This window comes from Cebus imitator, unplaced genomic scaffold (genome assembly GCF_001604975.1).
Source record: "Cebus imitator isolate Cc_AM_T3 unplaced genomic scaffold, Cebus_imitator-1.0 Scaffold271, whole genome shotgun sequence".
NCBI lineage: Eukaryota > Metazoa > Chordata > Mammalia > Primates > Cebidae > Cebus > Cebus imitator.
The window spans coordinates 1,514,754-1,537,928 of NW_016107586.1; the positions used below are offsets into that span (position 1 = coordinate 1,514,754).

At 39.0% G+C, this 23,175-nt stretch overlaps 1 protein-coding gene across 1 annotated transcript in view; it reads right to left on the reverse strand.

Annotated features, from left to right (window-relative positions):
* The window catches only part of SORCS3 (sortilin related VPS10 domain containing receptor 3), a 609,576-nt gene that overhangs the window by 153,081 nt on the left and 433,320 nt on the right, over nt 1-23,175 (reverse strand). The window contains exons 6-7 of the mRNA XM_017500803.2: nt 19,807-19,871; nt 4,269-4,387 (exon numbers count right to left, since the gene is read on the reverse strand). Coding sequence (XP_017356292.1) covers nt 4,269-4,387; nt 19,807-19,871 — 184 coding nt within the window. The remainder of the gene's footprint in view (nt 1-4,268; nt 4,388-19,806; nt 19,872-23,175) is intronic.

Sequence of the window (23,175 nt, forward strand, 5' to 3'; positions counted from 1 at the left end):
AAAGTTAAAAAACAAAACAAAACAACAACGAGATGCCTTAAAGAAAAATCTGAGACTGGCCTGACATAGTAACAAGTTATTGGAGTAAAAATTCTCATGGAAAGAGGATGACACACACATTTTATAGCTCGAGAAATGATATTAAAGCATAAAAAGACATAGGCAAACATTTTCAGCATTCAAAAATTAGCCTTTCTTGGAAGACAAATTTCAGATAAACAAGAGATAAATGGGAAAAACTATAGGAAAAAGATTTCTGGGGACAGTTGAATACATTTACCTGTAAGACTAAAATCAAAATAAATGCAGGAATTACAGTGTAGAGCAGAATGTACATGCTCTAAAATGATGGCATTAACAAACCGGGGCTGGAGAGAGAAATAGGGCAAGAGGTCATAAACACAATATTTTTTTCACCTTTCTTCTTTAGTTCTTCATAAAATATTTAAGTCTAACAGAATTATATTTTAAGGCAGTAAAACAAACACTAGGAAATAATTATTCAAAATTAGGTAGCAGAAGAATTAAAGAGATGGTAGAAAATAGAAATGCATGTAAATACAGATTTTGTAATTGCTCCCAACAGGAAATCAATAGATATTGTCTAGAAATAGAAAATTCAGTATATTATATAAAGTTATATTCATAAAGCTAAACACTTAGAAGAAAAATACAAATACTCAAAATTATCAAAGAGACACATAGGAAAACAAACAGACCATATAATGGGAGTATTAAAGTAAACATAATTAAACACAAAGTGTATAGTGTCGGTGCTAAGACAAATATGTCATAGCTGTCAATGGAGATGGCCAAACTCAGCCGTGAGAAGAAAAAGGTGGATTAAATGCTGATGGCCCACTGATTTCTATTTGTACCTGCACTACATTTAGTTGTTTACCTGCAACCCATTGCATTCTTTTACAATATCTCAATCTTAGCTAATTGATAGTTGCAAATAATACTGTGTAATCTGTGTTTAGTTGATGACTAATGAAATCCAATGTTTTTCTCAAGTTTATTGCTCTTTTGTATTATTTGGGGCATTTTTAATCCATTGGGCCCCATCTCATTGATAGTAAAAAATAAAGCCTTCAGGTCCCTATGGGATCTAGCACCCTCTACCTTTCCAGCCTTATCTCTAAATTGTCTGTCTAGGTCTTGTTACAGGTTCCTGCTCATCTCATTGAACTCTGATTACTGGAGTAGCCTGAAGTTCAGTCTTTGGATTGTTTCTCTTTTTTATCCATATTTATTTTTTAGTGGTATAAGAAATACCATCAAGATGCTGGCAACTTTACAATAGATCAACTCAGCTGTGACTGGCAATTCTGTGGTCTGAAAATGCCATCAATATGCCGGCAACGTTGCAATGGATATACTCAGTGGTGACTGTCCCATGACCCATCCCTTCTCCTGAACCTAGCCTCAAATCTGTAACTGCCCACCAAACATCTTCATGGGGGGCTCAAGGGAGCCAAGGCCTAACAACCTGGCTCCACGCTTCTCTCTGACTGCACTGTCTTCTGCTACCCTGTTCCTAGGTCACCTAGGACCCTAGAACCCTAGAGTAGTGACGTGCTGTGTATTTCACAATGAGACCTTCCATGTCTCCCTAAATAAAACACCAACACTTTTATGCCTTCAACATTCACAGTCCCTGATTTATTTTTATTCATTGCACTTGTCATTATATATTTTGTAGATAGATAATAGTAAAGGATAAACAGAAAGATAGAAAGCAAATATTCATATAACACAATGTTTCTAGGGCACTGTTTTGCTGCTTTACAGATAGCATTAATAAACATAATCCTTCCAGCAACCCATGAAGTAGGTACTACAATTATCATCTTTTTATAAATGAGTCCAATGAGGCACATCTCAAGGTCACACAGCTAAGTGTGAAATGCCACAGTCTCAACAAATGCCAGGCGTTGGGCTCTACGTTATACATTCTTAACCATTACTCTTCATAGCTTTTCATATCTATGTATATATGGATGTTCATGTCATACACATAGTTTTTCCTATCTTCCACTAGAATTAAATACTACTAAGGCAGAAACTTTGTTGTGTTCACTGTCTTAACCCCAGCACCTTGCACATGTACTCTGCAATGAATAAAACTTTATTGAATAATGAAACGTCATATCTTTTCAAGGAAAATAAAAATTGATGCTAATTAAAGACAAAACTCCTATCTGCCTCTAGTATAATAGAAAAGGAATGTTTCAGGATATATATATATATTTTTAATCTGTATTTCTGTCTGCAGAGTTACCACAAACTTTATGTAACACAAGAAAAAATAAAAAATGTCTGAACATTTTAAATTCTAAGTCATGCTTCTGAGAAACAATTCTGCCACATTTAGCATTAAGGGAAGGGCAATCTAATTGGCAAATTCATAACTCACTCCTGTGCTTCCACTGTAAAAAAAAAAAATCTAAATATAAAGAGATAAAGGCCTTAAATGGGGATCACAGCCATGAGAATGGAATAAAAGGAAACACTAGAGAAATCATGAAAAGTGATATTAGCAGAGGCTGTGGGTTCACTTAATTTGGCCACACAGACTGACCTTGAGTGACCTGGTAGGGGGTTGTGCCACAAACTGTGTCAGGGTCAAAATCAAGGGTGACCTGTTGGTTTGGTTTTGCTTGTGGAACATCTATGTTGGGATGTTGAGTGGGTTATTTGATATTGAAGGCTGCAGTACATGGTAGAGGTCACAGCTCACTGATCTGAAAGCCATCAAACCTTGGAGATGGTCCTTAAAACCAGGGGATTGCTCAGGACAAAGAAAAGCAGGTCAAGGGGAGAAATCTGAGGAACCCTAGAGTAGTGATTGGTGCTGTGTATTTTGCAGTGTTCATGTTCAATAAACAAACACTTATGAATAAGAGAATGAGAGTGCTGTTGGCCTGCCAAGACCTAGAAATACAATCCTGAGATTCTGGCTTTCAGGGGAGAAATAGGGATTTTTGAAGCCACAGAACCTTCCTCTTTCACTCCATCACCTAAGATGTTTTTTGAGTGGTTAGCCACTTTTCCAGTATTTTACTAGACCTCAAAACTCTATGTAACTAAGTTATAAAAAGAATTAACTGTGATGCCTACAATTGGTCAATACAACAAATATTGACTACCTGAGCAAACCTGATATGCAAAGACATCTCATTAGGGCCAAGGGAGAGGGGTCAAATGTGTGTACTAAATATTGCCCCCATTTTCAGAGTTTGTAAAATGCAATTTGGAGAGAAGAACCATTGAGATTTAATAAGTAGTGGCTCCTGATAGCCTGTGTGCTGGAGGAATGGTATAGACCATGGAGCTACAAGGGTTCAGAGGACCACGAGTCACACTAAGCTTGGACGTTCATAGAAAGTCTCCTAGAAGAGATGGGATTGATCTGGACTGAAATACTAGGGATTAGGCAGAGAAGGTCAGTCAGGTGCTTAGGTCTGAGCAAACTCAGGGAGTTTTCAAAGTCCAACTTTCCTGTAGGAATAGTTTGCAAAGCAACTGGGAATAGAAGGGTAAAAAGGCTGAGTGTGGGAAATCAAGGTTGCAGTCAAATGCCACGTTTGATTTATCACACACATACTCTGTTAGTCATCTGGTAGAGCATCATCTTTTGTTCCTCGTATTTTTGCCCCATTTTGTACCTCCTTGTAGTACACAGTAGAGATAACAAGACCCAAAGCGTAAACCAAGGCTTCCCTGGCCTGCCTAAATACATGAGTCCCATCTAATTTTTCCTGAGACTCAGTTCTGGGAGTAAACTCTTTCGTGGACATTGAGGAGGTAGTCAGCACTGGAAAGAAGGGGAAAGTTTAGTGAGTAATAGATATGTCCAGAAAAAGAATCCTAAAGATGTTTAATTTATTGGGGATTTTCACTGCCAAGTTAGATAAGTCACTTTAGGTAGAAATATAATGTGGCTTTGATAAATTACTGAATGTCAAATCCCATAAGATATTTGACTTTAAGTTACCTCAACCCCAGCCCAAGACCTAGTCAACTTCAGACAACTTCAGACAACTCGGGTGCTATAAAGTGGCAATCCACCTGAAAAATTCAGTGCATCACTAAAACCAGTAAAGTCTGGGCTCTCCCCAGAGGACTGGGTCCCTGAAGCAAAGGAGAGACAGTGTCTCAGCTCCACATCTTCACAGTCTCGGGAATGCCACCCTCCTTTTCCTAGCAGGCAGCCAGCTTCAATGATGCATCCTCCTACCACCAACTGCACTTTCTGTACTCACCTGAATGAAGATATATTCATCCTGGACAACTAGGGAACTGATGTCAATGGAGCGGGCAAAGGGGCCACTTCTAGTTGTCTCAGCGCATTCTTGGATTCTGCAGGTGAGGTACTGAGCATCTGAAACAGGAGGGCAGAGTGATGCTTAGACACAAGTGGAAACCCTGATGGAGCCCCAGGTAGCACACAAAGCTCTACTTCATGGGGAAATCAACAAGCTAATTTAAATCAACAGTGAAATTTTATGTTTCTGTCCACAGAGTTTGTAATAATAACCCCCAAAATGGTAATATCTAGTTTGGGCAGAGACAGGGAAAAATAGTTCATCTCATATCATACTGCTGAAAGAGTAGGTTGTTATAGCTTTTTGGAAGAACAAATTTAAAATATGTATCAGAATTTTAAAGGTACATATATCAGTAATTCTAATTCAAGGAGAATCTGTTTTTTCGAATTCTCTAATTAGAGAATTTCTCTAGATGTCTTCTAGAGAAAGACTCATATTTTCACAAAAAGGCAAGGGCAATAATATTTATAGTGGCATTGTTCATAGTAGGGAAAACTATAAATAAGTTAAATGCCCATGAATTAATGATCACCCAAATAAACTAAGATATATGCACATGACAGAGTACTATACTGCAATGAGAATAATTTGGTGGACACATATGCTTCAACATGGTAATTTCTCTAAAACACACTGTTTTACAATCTTTCAAAAATTAGTTAGCATCATGTATAGTATGATACAATTAGGTTTGTGCCATACTACACAGAAAAATGTTTAAAGGATACATAGGAAAATTAGCTATGATTACTTTCAGGCAAAAAAAAAATGGACTCAAGGAAGTAGGCAGAATTCAAGTGAAACCTTTGCTTTTCACATTATATACATTTGTATTATTTTTACAAGACTGCATTCACTTCTTACATAACATTTATGAAACATATAATTTCTTGTAAAAATTTCTCGAGATCTCAACAGCTGAGCCATCCTCCCTCACCTCCCAAAAACTGTGCATGGTACCAGCTGTAGCTGAATGGGAAATATTTGGCTCCAAAAGGCATTCTGATTATGACTAGAAGGTTATCCAAGGAAAGGCAATCCATTCAGTTTTTTGCTCTTTAATTGAGAAAAAACTACAGGTGAGTCTGTGAAGAATCCACCATAAAAATTTGCTTTAAAAAAAGGTTATTATTCATTGAATGAAATTTAAAAATAAATGATCAAAATAAAAAGTAGAAATCACTTTAAGATTAAAAGTAGAGAAATCTTTATTATATAAAACCACATACATGATTACACATGCCTATCTAATGTGATGTTTCCTTGTATGTGTGCAGAGGTATCAGGGGCTACAGAGAAGGGAGAGGTAGGCAGCAGATAAATAAAGACAAAAGGCTTACAGAAGCAAGAATGTACAACAATTGAGTTTAAACTATGGCTCCCTTGTCTCTGCTTATCTTTAATTAAGTAATTGATGGATGGATTCAACAAGTATTTCTTATGCATACACTATATATTGGGTATCATTTGGGTACTAGGAATAAGGCAATGAATTAGACAGAGATTTTCCATTCTAAAAGAACCTTCTGTCTAGGAAGGGGTTTACTCATATATGTAGCCAGTTATAGTTATTACACATATTATTTTAGAAACATGATGCTACTTTAAGAAACATTTTAATAGGAAAAGTATTCATTACATGCTGTACATAACCATTTCTTGAATATCCAAATTTGAGCAACGTCTGTTTGCTTTGGTAACCATAATCTGACTAGATCTAGTATTGATTCCATTCACCCCATCAGCAGTCATCATCTGCCCAGTAGCTCTTGCCTCTAAACTTTTCTTTCTTCCGAATCCCATACAATCCAGTTGGTTCCTAATTCTTGACAATTCTGCCTCTGAAGTGTTTCCATAGTCTCTTCTCTTCCCTCTACTACCTGCGCCACTTGCCTGGAACACTTTCTTTTCATCTGTGTTCCTTCTGTACTCATTTCACATCTAGGGTCCATGTGGATGACGTATTGGAAACTGGATGGACTTGAGACAAGTAGCCAAAGGCATCTCTAAAACCTAAGCCTGGGCTAATACTTCTCAGCATCAAAATCACCAATATTGCTGAGTGCCTTGGGACATAGCCTGAAAAACTTTCTATGACAGGGCAGGCCTTTACAACTATCTTAATAAACTTAAATGCTTAAGGGGCCATGCAAATTATGTGTGGGAGTAAGATTAGCAGGGATACGGGATAAATGGTGACTGGCACAAGGTCTCAGTGTCAGCAATCTCTGAAGAGCAGCAGGGACCACACTCCAATGGCAAACATTCCCCTCTTTTAAAGGGGAACTGCTTCTCCATGCAGCACTCATATGCAAAAATAAGACATTCTGAGTTTTTTGTTTGTTTGTTTTTGAGATGGAGTCTCACTCTGTCCCCTAGGCAGAGTGCAGTGGTCCAGTGCACTGCAAACTCTGCCTCCCGCGTTGAAGGGATTCTCCTGCCTCAGTCTCCCAAATACCTGGGACTACAGGTGTGTGCCACCATGCCCGGCTAATTTTTGGAGTTTTAGTAGAAACAGGGTTTCACCACGTTGGCCAGGATGGTCTTGATCTGCTGACCTTGTGAACTGCCCGCCTCAACCTCCCAAAATGCTGGGATTACAGGTGTGAGCTACCACGCCCAGCCAACATTCTGAGTTTCTAAGAAAAGCTAAATGCCCCTATTTTTTAAATGTCAAATTTCCTAAAATTGAGAACTAATTTAAATTTAAAAGATGGTGTAAGCCAAACACCATGAGGCCAAACAAAACAAGCCTACACTCCAAATGAAACCCAGGGGCCAGTGTTTTTTGTTTTTCTTTCTTTCCAACTGTTATTTTAGGTCGACGATGTACATAGGCATAGGTAAACTGCATGTTGTTGGGGTCTGGTATACAGAAGATTTCATCATCCAGATAATAAGCATAACACTCAATAGTTTTTCTATTTTCATCTACCTCCCAACCTCCATCCTCAAAAGTAGGCTGTGGTGTCTGTTGTTCCCTTCTTCGTGTCCATAACTCAGTGTTTAGCTTCTACTTATAATGAGAACATGTGGTATTTCTTTTCCAGTTCCAGTGTTAGTGTGCCTAGGATAATGGCCTCCATCTCCGTTCATGTTGCTGCAAAGGACATGATCTCATTCCTTTTTATGGCTGCATGATATTCCATGGTGTATATGTACTAAATTTTCTTTATTCAGTCTACCATGGATGAGTGTTTAGGTTGACTACATGTCTTTGCTATTGTGATTAGTGCTGCAATGTGCATGTTCAATGATTTATATTCCTTTCTGCTCTGCAATTTGGCAACAACCTTCCTTGCAAGGAAGAGACAGGCTTTCTTACCCTCATTCCCTGACCCTGTAGCAAGACCAGCTTGTCCAACATTCTTTAAGGACACCTGTATGTCCCTTCCTTTTTGATTTGTTCACAGAGAAAGTCAAGAGTGGCCTGGATTTCCATTTTTGGCTCAGAGGAGAGGGGAAGGCAGGGAGCCCAGGTTGTGCCTTGGAGCACATTGCTGGCCCACCAGGAATATTCTTGGACCCATAGAGTCTTAGTAATTTGCTTCTAGAATAAAGCACCAAAACAATGAAAAGCTGCAGTAAAAACATGGAAAGAAACCACAGGTGTTGACATGGCAACCTGCTTCCTTCTTAGCCAGTGTCCTTGAACTGGTAATCAAAGTTGCACACAGAGGGGATACCTGCTTAGCCCATACACTGGCTCATTTCCCCCTCGCTATTTACTCTTCACTGTCTCATTTGGACACTTTGAAGAAAGAAGCAAGTATGCTCAAGGCCACCACAAACAAAATCAAAACCTACCTAAACCTTGACCCATAGCAGATATAATGTTGTGCCAAGATCATCCTACTTCTTGGCTCACTCTCTGCTTGCCACTGCTCAGCATGGAATGAAAGGTCCAATATAACAGGAAGACAGCACTGAAATGAGTTTTTGAAAATCACTTAAAATTTGGTGGCCTTGCAGTCTTAGCTGGATTCAAATAGTGGAAGTCTCAACGCTTTTATTTTTCAAAACATAGAGATTGGATAAGCGCCACAGTGCCCTCTGCCAGGTGAGAACCAAGGTAGGAGCATGGGGAAACTAAATTGTCAGGCAGGCCTGGTGGCCAAACAAAAGTGACTGAGGGTCATGGAGGAACTGTGGCTCTCAAGGGTGAGTAGGGAATACCATTTGGTTCAAACCTCACATATGCAAAATGTCCCTAGACATTTATCTCCAAATGAGACTGAATACAGTTATAGAGGATCTATGATGAAATTCACAAAGGTATTTATGACATAACTTAAAATCCCAAAATAGGCTTCCTACAAGTGTGGCCTTCTTATTTGTTTTTTAATAACACCAGATACCAGATAAAATGAAAGTGATCCAGATCTCTTGAGCATACTGCAGTGGTTTTGAGAACAAGGACTCCGAAGCTAGAAAGTGCTGAGATCAAATCTGGGACTTACTATGTGCAGACTGGCCTTGGTCAAGTGGCAGCATGGCTTTTCATCTGTGAAGCGCAGACAATTTAGTATGTGTCTCTGAGGACTGTCGTCAAGATTAAATAAGATTATGCATGAAAAATGCTTAATACATTGTGGATACATTTTAAAAGATCAATAAATGTTAGTTACTTTCTATTATGAAGAGAAAGAAAAAGGAATTCAACTCTCAGCATCTTTTATACATTCAATTTATAATAAATGTCAGATTTTGTTGTGGAGGATTGAAAGACCATAATATCACAGGTTCTATAGTAAAGTCATATTCTGAATTTAAATCATCATTTCCTTTTTTTAAGTGCAATGAGTGTTTGGACAGGAAAAAATGTATATGGGCTGGACAAATTAAGGAGAACTTCAAAGAGGAGGCATACCTTGAGTTTAATCTGGATGTGAAAGTGTGCTATGTGAGAAGGAAATTCCTGAACAAGGGGGTTAAAAATGCACGTGAAATTTTATGTAAGCAAAGCTCATGAAATACATAATTGCATGTTAATGAACTGACTTTGATTAATCCTTATTCACGAATTTCTATTTTCTATCTTCTCTTTTGAAACATCCTCAAATGAAAAACTAGGAAAAACAGACAGTAGAAAGGTCTCATTTGGATATCCCTATGTAAAAACCAAAGAGTGATTTCCTAAATGATTAATTTTCATGATTAACATATTTCTAAATGTAAAATACCTTTCTAATATATTTCTAAGAACTGGTGTGGTCACAGATCCACTTACAAAAATAAAATGTCAAAGGCTTTGTTCCCTGCACCATGAATAGAAAATTATTTTGCTATTTTGGAAATATGCACCCCTATGTCAAACTAGCTCTACAGCTAGCAGGACCTTTCAGGAGAGTTGTAACATCACTTAAATGGATCCAGCATCCATGTCTTCTCACCCTACAGATATGGGACCAAAGATCTCATATGGTGAGAAGGGCTGCCCCACAATGACTGATTCATTCCTTCTGTATTGGTTCAAGGTGTATAGAGAAGGTACAAGTGTCAGACACATCCTGAGGTTACAGGAAGCAGGGAACATAAGACAGGTTCTTGCCCTTACAAGATTCTTTCGTCTGTGATGGAGACAGGACGTTCACAAATGAATATACCTTAAGATGTTTAGACAACTGGTGAATGTGGGAGGAGAGACAGAGACTATCTGACACCCTTAGGCTTCTTTCCATCCTAAGGGATTGTATTTCTGCTTGAAGTTTCACAGGACTCAGGAAGGTAGCCTCAGCCTTTCTCTATTCAGCAAGACAAGCCCCTCATCTACACCTACAAATTGCACTGTAAAGTCCAGTTTTGGTTCTCCTATACCTTTCCAAAAAGGTCACCTCTTGACCAGCAGAAATAAAATCTTAGCCACTTTTCTCTTTCCTGGGCTGACTTTATAAAGCTTCAGTAAATGATGATTAAACTGAACTGAATGACATTAAAAGCCTATACATTTTATTATGTTTAATTACATGGTGACTTGTGATTATGTTTTTCCTTTGAGAATTACTAAGCATTCAAACTTCCTAAACATTAAGCCTCTTGTCATCTCAGAGAAAAAAACATTCTGTGATTTACTCAACTTCCATTCCTCTGGGTAATAATATACCTACTGTCAGAGATTGAAAAAGTGAATTAAAATTGTGAACAAAAAGCAAATTCAGCTCTTCAGGCCTTCTCTTAGAGAAATATCCATGAGCTATTTATTTTATGTAACATTAACTCTCAAATGAAAATAAGTGAAAACAAGCAGATTCAAGGTAACTCTAAAAAGTTATTTAGCTTCCATCAGCATCCTTTTTTTCGATGGGGTGTGCAACTAACCTATCTGTAAAGACAGCGCAAAATGAAGGAAGTAATATTGATGCAAATACCTCATATAGAACTCGAAGCATAATAGGTTCTAAACATAAACGAAGGCAACAAACAAAAAAGGGAGCTTCCATTCCTTCTACTGAGCTTATGGATTTTGAACTTTGGCGAAACTTCTCATCTCCCACAGGAGAATCCGGCATTTTCTGCCTTCTTGATGGCACAGGAGGAAATCTGGCAGTTACAGATATTTAGAAACCATAGTGACATTAAATATCTCAGCAGTCATTCCATCCCATTCAGGGCTCTTTACACGCTACCTGCCAAATAAACTCGCCCTCAATAGGATGACTATATGAAGATGAAGATGATGATGATGATGATGATGACAATAGTGCATTTGACTGCTCACTCTGTGTTGTCTGGTGTTTCAGGAGCTATATGCATTAACCAATTTAATTCTTGCAACAACCCAGGGAGTTATAATTATTATCATTTCCCTGTTATAGCAGAGGAAACTGAGGCACAGGATGATTAAGTAATTTGTCTAAGTTCCACAGCTCTAGGAAGCGACAGAGCTAGAATTTGAACCCAGGTGATTTTTACGCCAGTACCTGTGATCCTAACCTTTAGGTATTTAAACATGGCAAGAAATTTGGGCTAGGTATTTGACAAGAATCTACATGCTGGGTCAGTCCCTGTCACTGGCTGTCTATGTGACCTTGGGCAAGTTATTATACATTTTTATGCCTTTTGGAATGTAATACAATGTGGAAAACTCTTACATGTTCTGACTTTTTGATTCTGGAATCCTTCTATCAAAACTCACTCATAAAGTGAGTTTTAGTGTGCCTGCTATAGCTGAACAGAAGGCAAGAAGTCCGCAGTCCCACTGCCTCAGCTCCCACTTTGTCCTCATTTTGGCCTCTGAAGTCTTAAAGAGCTGCTAGTCTCTGAGTTCACATAATTCCAAAGTTATTGAACTAAGCAATAATCCAATATTTTTAAAGAGCCAATAATATATGTATCTAGAGCCTAGAGTTTAGTCTTCAAAGCTAATAGTTTCGCTTGTGTGCCAAGCTCATTTGATTACTTATGTATGCTTGGAATATTCTGTTAAGAAGTATTAGGCTTTATCTTGTCTTGGAAGACAGTGCAGTGATTGCTTAATGAGGGTTGATATTGTGAGAAAGAGAAAGGATGGTGGCTTATGTTCTATGGGTTTTGATTCTGGACATTTCTAGAATGTCTAGATGCTTTGAATGTTTTGCACATGTTCAGGTTCACTTATCACAGTGCCCCAAGGGACACCGTACTTGGGAATTTCATGCAGGGGAGCTCACCACTTCACAAAACAACTTAGGTCATCTTTGGGTATTCTCTGTTGTTACTGCTTTGTTCATTGAACTGAAATCTCCCTTGTTGTCAATTTTACTCTATAATAAGATCTTCATTAGTAAACTGATGAAAAAATAAATTATAAAAATACTTCTTACATTTGTTAGTATTTTCAAATAAGTAAAACACTAGATCAAGGATCAGAGGAAGGCTAAAAAATTTGTCCAAGGTCTAAATGACAGACTTAGTTCTCCAACTTTTTTTTTTTTCCAAATCTCATGTTGAATTGTAAGTTCTCCAACTTTTATGTCACCAAGTTAATGCTCCCTTTACTGACACTCAATTGCCTCTTAAATGGAGGGTGTGTGCGTCCTTCTGTCGGTCTGTGACTGAGGAATTGTGTGCGTCAGAGAGAAAGCACATGCAGGGACATTCAGAGAAAGATGAATTCCAGAAACAAATGGGAGGAAAAGCCATTTGTATCCTGAATCTTATGGCAGAAATAAGATTATTCACACAATTGTTTACCAAACCGGTTGGCTTCACCCTGTTTAAGCCTTGCCAGGGCAAAAAATAATTTAGTGCTTTCAGCTTAATCCAGGAAGTCTGACTCCTATAGAGGGAGATTAGGACTAGGCCAGAGGAGACTCCAATACGCAAACAAACAAAAAAAAAAGAGACCAACTTATGTTGGGTTAGATCCAGAGTGTGGGAGTCAGGTTCAAAGTCAGAACTGTCAATGCCACACCACACAACTGAAAAGGCTGTGCTCTGTGCTGCTTCTCTGGGGCTCCTTCAGTCTACCTAGAACAGCACCATCCAACAGACATACAAAACGAGCCACGAATGACCTTTTAAATTTTTCAGTAATCATATTTTATAAGTAAATAGAAAACTGAAGCTCATTTCTATGTTTTATTTGGCCCAAAATATTATCATGTCATCAATATAAAAGTTATCAAGGAGCAATTTTTTCATTCAGAGTTAAATAAACCTTTGAAAGCTGGTATGTATTTTATACTTAAAGTACACCTTGATTTGGACAGTGCCTTTCAAGGACTCAATAACCACTAGTGACTAAATGACTGCCATATTGGACAGCACAGCTCTAGCATAACTTTCCCACACCCCATCTCTGCCATCTTTCTGGACGGTAGAAATCCATCCAACTCATCTCACAAGACGAAGCTTAGCTAAGGCCTCTTCTGTGCAGCCTTTGGTCACTCCTCAGCAGTTGCACAATCCTTCCTTTGGGTCCCCACAGCACTTTGTCCATTATATTTACAGCAGAGTCTTTGTGGCCTGCAGCACAATGTGTTGCAACAATGATCTGTGTACATATCTGCCTCTCCCATCAGCCTGTGAGCTACTCAGTGCTGATGGTGTCCTTTTTATCTGAATCTACCCCGCAGCTCAGTGCAGTGCAATGTTAATCAAAGTATGGTCCCCAGACCAGAAGCAGCAGCTGAGAGCTTGTCAGAAATGGGGAGTGTGTATTTTAACAAGCTCTCCAGATGGTGCATGTGCATGTTAAAGTTCAACCAGCTCCCATTTAGTGAATTGGCTCGATTCTACACATCCTAGAATCAGCAGGACAACTTTATTCCAGGAGATACTACATTCATTGATTTGTGATGGGGGCCAGGTATGGGTGTGTGTGTGCATGTTTGCGTGTGTGCGTGTGCGTGTATTCGTGATGTGATTATAATGCTTGGTTTAAGGACCACTTGTCTTCTATAGCTGAAGAGTGTTCCATTGCAGTGAAGTGAATTATGAATCCATGAACAAATATAAGAAAATCACAAATTTCTATATTAATATTTGCACAGATGCCAGTATACCCATCTTACTCTGGGAACTACATAGAACAATATTTAACTGGTGTTTCATGAGCAGGTCTTATTTCTGTTCCCTGAATGAATAAATAAATCATTAATTCTGCTTCATTTTATAATTAGGAAAAAGGAACCTAGAAAGGTTTATGTGTTTCCCTGGCTCACAGAACCTCTCAGTGGAAAAACTGGAACTAGAATTTAGGTTTCTACTCTCCACATCTGCCTTCCTGTGAATAGCTAAAAACCATATCCTTTTATTCCTCAAAAAGATAGATACAAAGGGCAAATGTGGCTCCCATGGAGATTGAGCAGGAAGAGATTGAGCGCACAGCTGCTGGTGCCCACCCTTCAGCCCAAGGCAGTATAACCCTCTACCAGGGCTTAGAGAGTCATTCATTTCAACTTCCCAGGCCCACCTACCTGCCTAGGCAGAAAGTGCAGGCAGGCTTGACGAGTCCAGTGTCATGAAGCAAGAAAGACCTGGACACAGAGCTGAGGGTACTAGATAAGTCTGTCTGCTCACAGCACAGTCCTTGAGAAGCAGGGTACAGGAAGTTACCTGGCCTCATCACTGATGCCAGTCTCAGGTCTGCTCCACTACCACAGTCACAGTCTGCTCCTCCATCACTTGTCTGGGGCCACCAGACAGGTCAGCTGACTTCCCCATTTCTCAGAATCATTCCTGAGTTATGAGCCAAGTTAGTCTGGATCGGGGACCAGGGAAACAGAGCAAAAGCTGCCGTGTGCTCCAGAGATGGAGGCTGGGATCTGAATGGGCTGAAATGAGTCCTAGCTTTTCATCTATCAGTTCCTGTATCTTAAATGCGAAATAAGCAGACAAAAGAGGCAGGTAGAAAGGAAGCTGAAGTGACCAGAGTCTGACTGGTACCATCCATATCTAAGACTGCAGCTGAGGGAAATAGAATTGCTTCATGAAGGTTTACCATTATAAACAGGTAAGGATGGCCATAGACGGCTTGGTGTGTAGCATGACCTGTGGCTCAGGAAGCTACCTACCTGTTCCCACATAGGTCCTCTTCAACCCACCTTCACTAACCTATCTCTATTCATTCTTTTCCAGATCATAACCTACAGCCTTGCACATACCACTTCTCATGATCCTGGGAACTTGCAAGGTTATTCTCTCTATCCAGAATGCTCAGATAATTTCCTACTAATCCCTAGTACCAAATAAAACATTTTCTTTTTCTGAGATGGTTCCCCTAACTTGCTTTGGTTATTAGTCGCAGTCTCATTTATGATTCAACACAATATATTCCCAACTCCATTAAAGTTCTTGTCAAATTGTGCTAGCATCATTCTAATACTTGTCCAACATTCAAACTGTCCATCATTCAAATACAAGTCTAGAAGCTTCTTGATGGTAAGGATAATATCACATTCACCTGTATGTCCCCTCAGTACCCAGTATATATAGATTTTAAATAAATGTTGATTGGATAAAAGTAGAAGTAAGGTAATGAATAAATGAACCAATGAGAAAAGCCGGAATTGCTATAGAAGTCAGGAACTGTGCTTCCTATCCTTTATCAGCCATAAATTTTAATTGTAGTATTTTTAATAAAAACTTATATTTTCCAATGTATACACAGTGAGTTTTTGGCACATAGTTCGTAAGTTTGAACAAATATATAGATTTATATAACCACCACCACAATCAGGTTACAGAACAATGACATCATCCTCAAAAAATATTTCATGCAGCTTTTCATGTCAAATACTTTCCCCATTCTGGAAACCACCAGTAACTCTATCTATATAGTTTGTCTTTCCCATAATATCACATAAGTGGAGTAATACAGCATGTAACCTTTTGAGACTAGCTTATTTTATCCACCTTTAAAATTCATATGTTGCTGCAAATATAATACCAAGCAGTGTCCTATTTTATAGACATGCCACAGTTTGTTAATACCTTCGCCTATTCAAAGACATTTGTTTCCAGTTTTTGGTGATTGTTAATAAACCTCTATTTGTGTACAGATGTTAATGTGAACATAAATTTTTCATTTTTCTAGGCTAAATATATAGCAGAAGTGGGATTGCTGGGTTTTAAGATGTATATAACTTTATAACAAACTATCAAAATTTTTTTTCAGAATGGCTGTACCATTTTCCATTCTCACAAGCAATGTGTGAGAGTTCTATTGCTTCGCTTCTGTGCCAGCACTTGATACTGTAATTTTTGTTTATTTTGGTGATTCTAATAGGTATATAGTGATATATCATTGTGGTTTTAATTTGCATTTCCCTAATATCTAATAATGTTGAGCACTGTTTCATGTGTTTGTTATCCTTATATTTTCTTTGCTAAATGATCTGTTCACACTTTTTTTAATGAGCTCTTTTTTATAGCTATGTTTAAAGCATTCTTTATATGTTCTGACTACAAGTCCTCTGTTGGATATATGATTTGCATACATTTTCTCCCCAGTGTTTTAACAGCATCTTTTGAATAGCAAAAGTTGTAATTTTTGATGAGGCTCAATTTGTTAATTATTTATTTTATCAATTTTGTTCTTAGTGTCATTTTTAAAAGCTCTGTCCAACCCAAGGTCATAAAAAGTTTCTATGTTTTCTTCTAAAAGTCTTATAATTCTGTTTTACATTTAGATCTATCATCTATTTGGAATTAAATTTTGTACATGTTGTAAATCATAGGTTGAAGTTAAATTTCCCTGGATGACTGCTCAATTGTTCCAGCGCCATTGACTGAAAATAATATCCTTTCTCCACTGAATTTGTCATATCCTGCAACCTTGCCCAACTCATGTATTAGTTCTAGGAGCTTTTCTTATGGATGCCTTGCCATTTTCTACATAGACATTCATGTCAATGAGAATAGCAAGTTTTATTTTCTTCTTTGCAATCTATATGAATTGTATTTCAGTTTTCTTGCTTTATCGCACTGCCTAGGACTTTCACTATAATGTTGAATGCAAGTGTTAAGAGTAAACATTCCTGTCATTTTACTGCACTTCAGGGAGAAAGCACTCAGTACCTCATCATTAAGATGATGTTAATTGTAGGTCTTTCATACATGTCCTTTATCAGAAGTTTCCTTCCCACTAGACTATTGAGAGGTTTTTGTTCTAGCTTTAAAAAAAAAAAAAAATCACTAGTTAGCTATGTGAATCTGGGCAAATTTGAGTTAAACTACCATGTCAGGAAAAAAGTAAATAAAACATTTTTGTACTTTTGATGATGCTCAAATGATGACAGAGATTGTGTGTGGGGGGCGGTGGTGGGTGTGTGAATGCACGAGTGTGAGGCAGCACTCACTGTGTACCGCAAAGGAAAGGCATTATGCACTTTGTTAGGATATATAAATAAATCATGCCCAGATTAAGGCAGTTTTGCCATGTGCACTTTCTAAATAAAGCTGAGCTAGGGGCAATTTACTAGATTGAAAGAGTATTCTTTAAACTATTAAAAATTGATTTTAAAAATCCTGGAATTCCAATGGAGTATTTATAATGAAAAAATAAAAAACCTAGAAGATGGAACAGAACTAATATATTCTATGCTTTAACCTAAGTACAGCACATGACATTTATCCCTGTTATATTTCTGCCTGCCTTTATTCAATTATTGAATTCTGGCAATAGGCCAGAAACTGTTCTATGTGTTTTGCATTTGTAATCTCATAAAATTTCACGGAAGTCCTGCACCATAGGCCTCATCCCAATTTGGAACAGAATTCTTGAACTTTCAGAAAATAAATTTTAGCTTAATGTAAGAAACTACGCTTTTTTTTAAAGATGTCAAGCAGCAGAAAATGATGTGTCTTAAGCCTGAGTTTGCGGAGCATGAGAACGCATGGTCAGAGGTTTGAGACAGAAGATTCCTACACCAGGTCAGAACTCAGAGCATCTTCCAACTCTGAAATACCATGTCCATGACAGATCACAAATATGGCCTAAACAGGTTGACTTAGGAGGCAAAGTCCATGCAAGAGCTGTCCTGAAAACTGGCCTGTGGGTCATTTTATGAGACTGGCTATTTGCTGTCCTCCTCTTGTCCTTCTATGCTCCCTGAAACCACTATACCTCATTCTTCTCCCAGTTTCTTTCTCAGTCGTAAGGACTGAATAATACAAGTTTGAATCCAGGCTCTACCATCCTTATGATAAGTGATTTAACTGTGTGACAGTATCTTCTTAAATTCCCAATAGCTCTTCAGTTAAAAAATAAATTAAAAAGATTGCGGGTCATCCCTGGCTGTCTCACAGATTTACACCTATCAAGGATCAAATGAGATTAAAAGGATGGAAGGAGGGACAGAAAAAGGTAGAGAGGAAGGAAAGAAGGAAGGAAGGGAGGGAGGGAAAGAAGGAAGGAAGGGAGGAAGGTAGGAAAAGAGGAAAGGAAGGAGGAAGGGAAGGAAGGAGGAAGGAAGGAAGGGAAGGAAGGAGGGAGGAAAGGATAGAGGGAGGGAGGAAGGGGGACTCAACAAACTGGCAGAAATAAGGTAACAAATTCTGATTACTTTCTAACTCTATGTTTGTTTGTTTGTTTGTTTGTTTGTTTGTTTTGAGACTGAGTCTCACTCTGTCACCCAGGCTGTGGTACAGTGGTGTGATCTTGGCTCACTGCAACCTCCACCTCCTGGGTTCAAGCAATTCTCTGCTTCAGCCTCCTGCGTAGCTGGAATTACAAGCACCCACCACCAAACCTAGCTAACTTTTGTATTTTTAGTAGAGACGTAGTTTCACCACGTTGGCCAGGCTGATCTTCAACTCCTGACCTCGTGATCTACCTGCCTCAGTCTCCCAAAGTGCTGGGATTACAGGTGGGAGCCACCATGCCCAGCCCCTTCTCTTTTAAAAATAAAAACAAATCACATAAAATATATTCCCCTGAATGCATGTTTCCAGCATGCATCTGTAGTTGGTATCCAATAGTAGATTTCTCATGCAGAAAAGCACATGCAATTTTCCTTAACAAACTCTGAATGATACCACAATGCCAATAGCCAGGTCAAAACATATATACATTTTGTAGTTTCTCGAATATTCACCTCTGTTTGATCAATCCGTAACCCTGGGTGGTGCTCCGGGCAAGGATGAGTATTCTCAGGTCACAGAGGAAGTTACAGCCCAGAGAGGTTAAGGAGTTTTTCCTGGTCTCAAGTCCAGAGGATAACAGAGCCAGGACCCCAACTCATAGGCAGGCGCTTATTCTGCTGCCCTCTGCATCATCACTATTAGACTATTTGGTTCTGTTCTCAATCTAAGATATGATAATTATATTTTTATATATGTTTGTTTAAACTCTTATTTTTCCTGGATAGAGAAGAATCCTCTAAGTATAAACAACTCTAAGAATAAAATGCTTAAATTGGTACAAAATGATGCTTTTTCAGTCCAATTTTGTGTAAGAAGGACACAGCTGCACAAGGTATACAGCCGGTCATGTGTTTAAAATCTTGCAATTCCACTGCTAGAGGAGTCCCTTGTTTGCAGGGACAATATAGAACTTGCTCATCACCTCTCTCTCTAGGGCTTAGAACCGTGTCTGACATACAGCAAGCCATCCCTAAATAGCATGAATGGATGAATAAGCCCCATTACATTTTTTGGTAAGTTTGCCTATAGAAAGGGTTGATACTTTGAAGCATGCAGCCCCTGCAATTCACCATACGAATATAAAATACCATGATCAGTTATGGACATTCCTCTTCAAATTACTCTGAAGATGCCAAAGAAATTACAAACGGGAGCCTCAAAATTCATCACATTAACTCATATCCCCAGAAAATTCATTCCTGAGAGTCAATGAAGTGTCCTGTTTCAATGAAAAGTCTCCCTTAGGACAGGACTTCTCACTCCCACTCTGGGAAATAAGAATGGATATGGCTGTCATGGAGCTCAGGGCTTTTCATCTTCCCAAGTCATTAAAATGCAAATTGGGGGAGGAGAGAGACCTGCAGGCAGATCTCCCTGGGCCTAGCCTGGCATTAGCAGAACTCACATCCATCCGTGGTCCGCACCTCCATGTGTACCAGGTCCGCCTCTTTATCCAATCCAGCCACTGACCTGGGAAATAAAGGGAGAGACAGAGTCTCAGTGACAACACAGACATCAGACAGCAAAGTGGGATGCACTCAGGGCCCACTGCTACTCAGAAACCCACGTTCTCAAAGAGGACCATCTGCAATATGGGAACCAGCAGAATGTGGTCCCCAGCAGTGCGGCTGCTCCCAGGGACTGTCAAATGTAAGGGTCACAAGACATGAGTACTGAATGGTCAATGAGTCAACGATTCAAAAAAAAATAGAGAAGAATACAGAGTGTCTGGTCATGCTGGTCTACACCTTGCTCCTGGCCTTTTCTACCTTGCACTTTCCCAGAAGTTCTCTTCCCCAATGTCTTCCATCTGTCTCTTCTGTCTTAATGGTCTTGACTCCTTCCACCACTTCCTCCTCCACTGCTTTCTCACTTTACCTGCCCTATTCTACTCCATGGGGAAGACAGTGTTGCTGTTTGGGCTGTTTGCTTCAAGGTACCCCTTCCTTCCTAAGTCTGATCCTAGCTATCCTTCTTTATTCCTGCCTTGAAAATACAAAAAGCTTGGCAATAGACATTCAAAATCTGGTCTGACAAGGACAAAATTATCCTGGTGACCAGGGTGGGAAACCGTAAAAGTCTCTGGCCAATAGCTAGACAATGAAATCCCAAGAATCCCTACAAATAATTCTTGTGGGCATCTGACCTTCCACACATAAAGACCAGTCGGCTGTCTCCTAAATTAGAGAGCCAGGCCAGAGTAAGGCCCAGAAAGTCCCCTGAGAGGAGCTGACACACATGTTAAAAACTTATTTACTAAAGATCACACAGTCCACTCTCTCTGACATGCTCTTACTTAAAGATTATTGACTCAGATTTTGTATGCCATTCTAAGATTGGTATTCTGGTTTTCCAGTCTTCAACAGGGAAGCAGCAGCAAGTTAGAAATGGAAAGTAGAATTGAAAATGGTGAGAACCAACAGCTGATACTTGGATAGCAAGAGAAATGGAAAACTTATGAAAAACAGACCTAAGAACTCAAAACCCAATCTTCCACACCACAAATCCCTACACTTTTCAATAGCCCTGGGGGCATTACTGTAACACAGCAGAGTTCAGTGCAGACATCTATGTTGAGGGGCTGAAGGCAGAGAAGAAAAGAAATAGGGTTGATGGCATCCTGTTTAAGAAATTAGGGCTGCAAATGGTATGTTTTAGAAAAACTAAAATGATTTTTGTTGGTTAAAATAAAATTATTACTTCTTGCAAGTTCGAAATTTAGTTATCTACAAGTTGATTTATGTAAAATACTTCTTTCCCCAAAGAGGCTGAAAAAATGAGGCTTTACTTTAATGGATTATTTTTACCAATGATCATTGACATTCTACTGTTTCCTTTTTCTTTACCTCATTTGATCCTAACAGCAAACCCCTAAGGTAAGGAGAGCAGGCATCATTAGTCTTATTCAACTGAAGGAGAAATTGAGGTACAGAGAAATGGATGTCTGCCTAAGGCCACACAGGGACTAGGCCAAAGTCAGGCAGACTTCCTGACTTCCCAGCAGGAAGAGCTTCAAAGTCCTTATCCACTCATCTCCCTGCCCCTCTCCTTCCTTAGCGAACTCTCATTCCTCTTTTCAAGCTCACTGGGCCTTGCCCCTCCAGGATCCCTTCCTTCTCTAGTATCACCGCAGAGCCCTTCCCCTGCTCTCAAAGCATCCTTATCCCAGTGGTTCTCAGACTTGGCTGCTAATTACAGCTCTGGGGGTAACTTTGAAATATACAGATGCCTGGGTCCTCTTTGCCAGACCAATGAAATAAAACTTTTACGGATGGGACCAAGGCATCAGTACTTTTTAAAGCTCACAGACGATTTCCATGTGTGGCCAAGTTTGAGGATCACTGCTTTGCATGGCACAGTCACATCATGTATGCAACTGCTAATTCATTTCTGTGTCTTCTCTACTTGGATGTAAACTTTAAAGTAGGACCCTGTCTTATTTATTTTTGAACCATTGGGACCTATGTGTGTAGTACATATCGAGTGATACTTAAGTGTCTACTGAATTAATAAACAACCTGACTTACCTGTGATAATGGCAATATCTCAGTGTAAAACACCTGAGGCCAGACACACAGAGCACTGAGGGTACCACTAGGGACTACATGGACACTTTTTTTGGTCCAAAGCCTCCCTGTTTCTTTATTTTTTTCAGAAGAGAAATGTCTCATTTTATTAACCTAAACATATTTGACCACTGTAATTCTTTTTAATTTACTCTAAGTTCTGGAATACATGTGCAGAATGTGCAGATTTGTTACACAAGTATACCTGACTTCAAACTATACTACAAGGCTACAGTAACCAAAAAAGCATGCTACTGGTACCAAAACAGATATATAGACCAATGGAACAGAACAGAGACCTCAGAAGTAATACCACACGTCTACAACCATCTGATCTTTGACAAATCTGACAAAAACAAGCAATGGGGAAAGAATTCCCTATTTAATAAATGGTGCTGGGAAAACTGGCTAGCCATATGCAGAAAACAGAAACTGGACCCCTTTCCTTATACCTTATACAAAAATTAACTCAGGATGGATTAAAGACTTAAACATAAAACCTAAAACCATAAAAACCATAGAAGAAAACCTAGGCAATCCCATTCAGGATATAGGCATGGGCAAAGACTTCATGACTAAAACATCAAAAACAATTGCAACAAGAGCCAAAATTGGCAAATGGGACCTAATTAAACTAAAGAGCTTCTGCAAAGCAAAAGAAACTATCATCATAGTGAACAGACAGCCTACAGAACAGGAGAAGAGTTTTGCAATCTATCCATCTGACAAAGGTCTAATATCCAGAATCTATAAGGAACTCCCTGTTTCTTTATAGCATGCGGGTACTCTCAGGATTAGAAGCTTCTCAGTTGTTATTTTTCCATTCTCTCCCCATGGTCACTGGCAGAGTGGCATTCAGAGAACTGGCACCATATTGACAAAGCCTGACTGTGGTCAATAAATACTATGCTCTATTAACAAAGAAAGAAAAGTTCCTGCCTCTTGGGAACTTAAAACAAGGCAACCAAATCAATAAAACATGCGCAGAAATCTTCCCTCATCAGAAAGGCTCACTTCCTTCCATCTAGTTAAAATCTCACACATCGTTCAAGGTTGAAAGCAAGAATCAAGTCCTCCTGGAAGTCTTCCCTGGTCACACCAGCTCACACTGATTGTAGATCACAAATCCTCCCGCACTAGCATTGTTATTAAGATCAACTCTCTTGGCTGGGCGCGGTGGCTCACGCCTGTAATCCCAGCACTTTGGG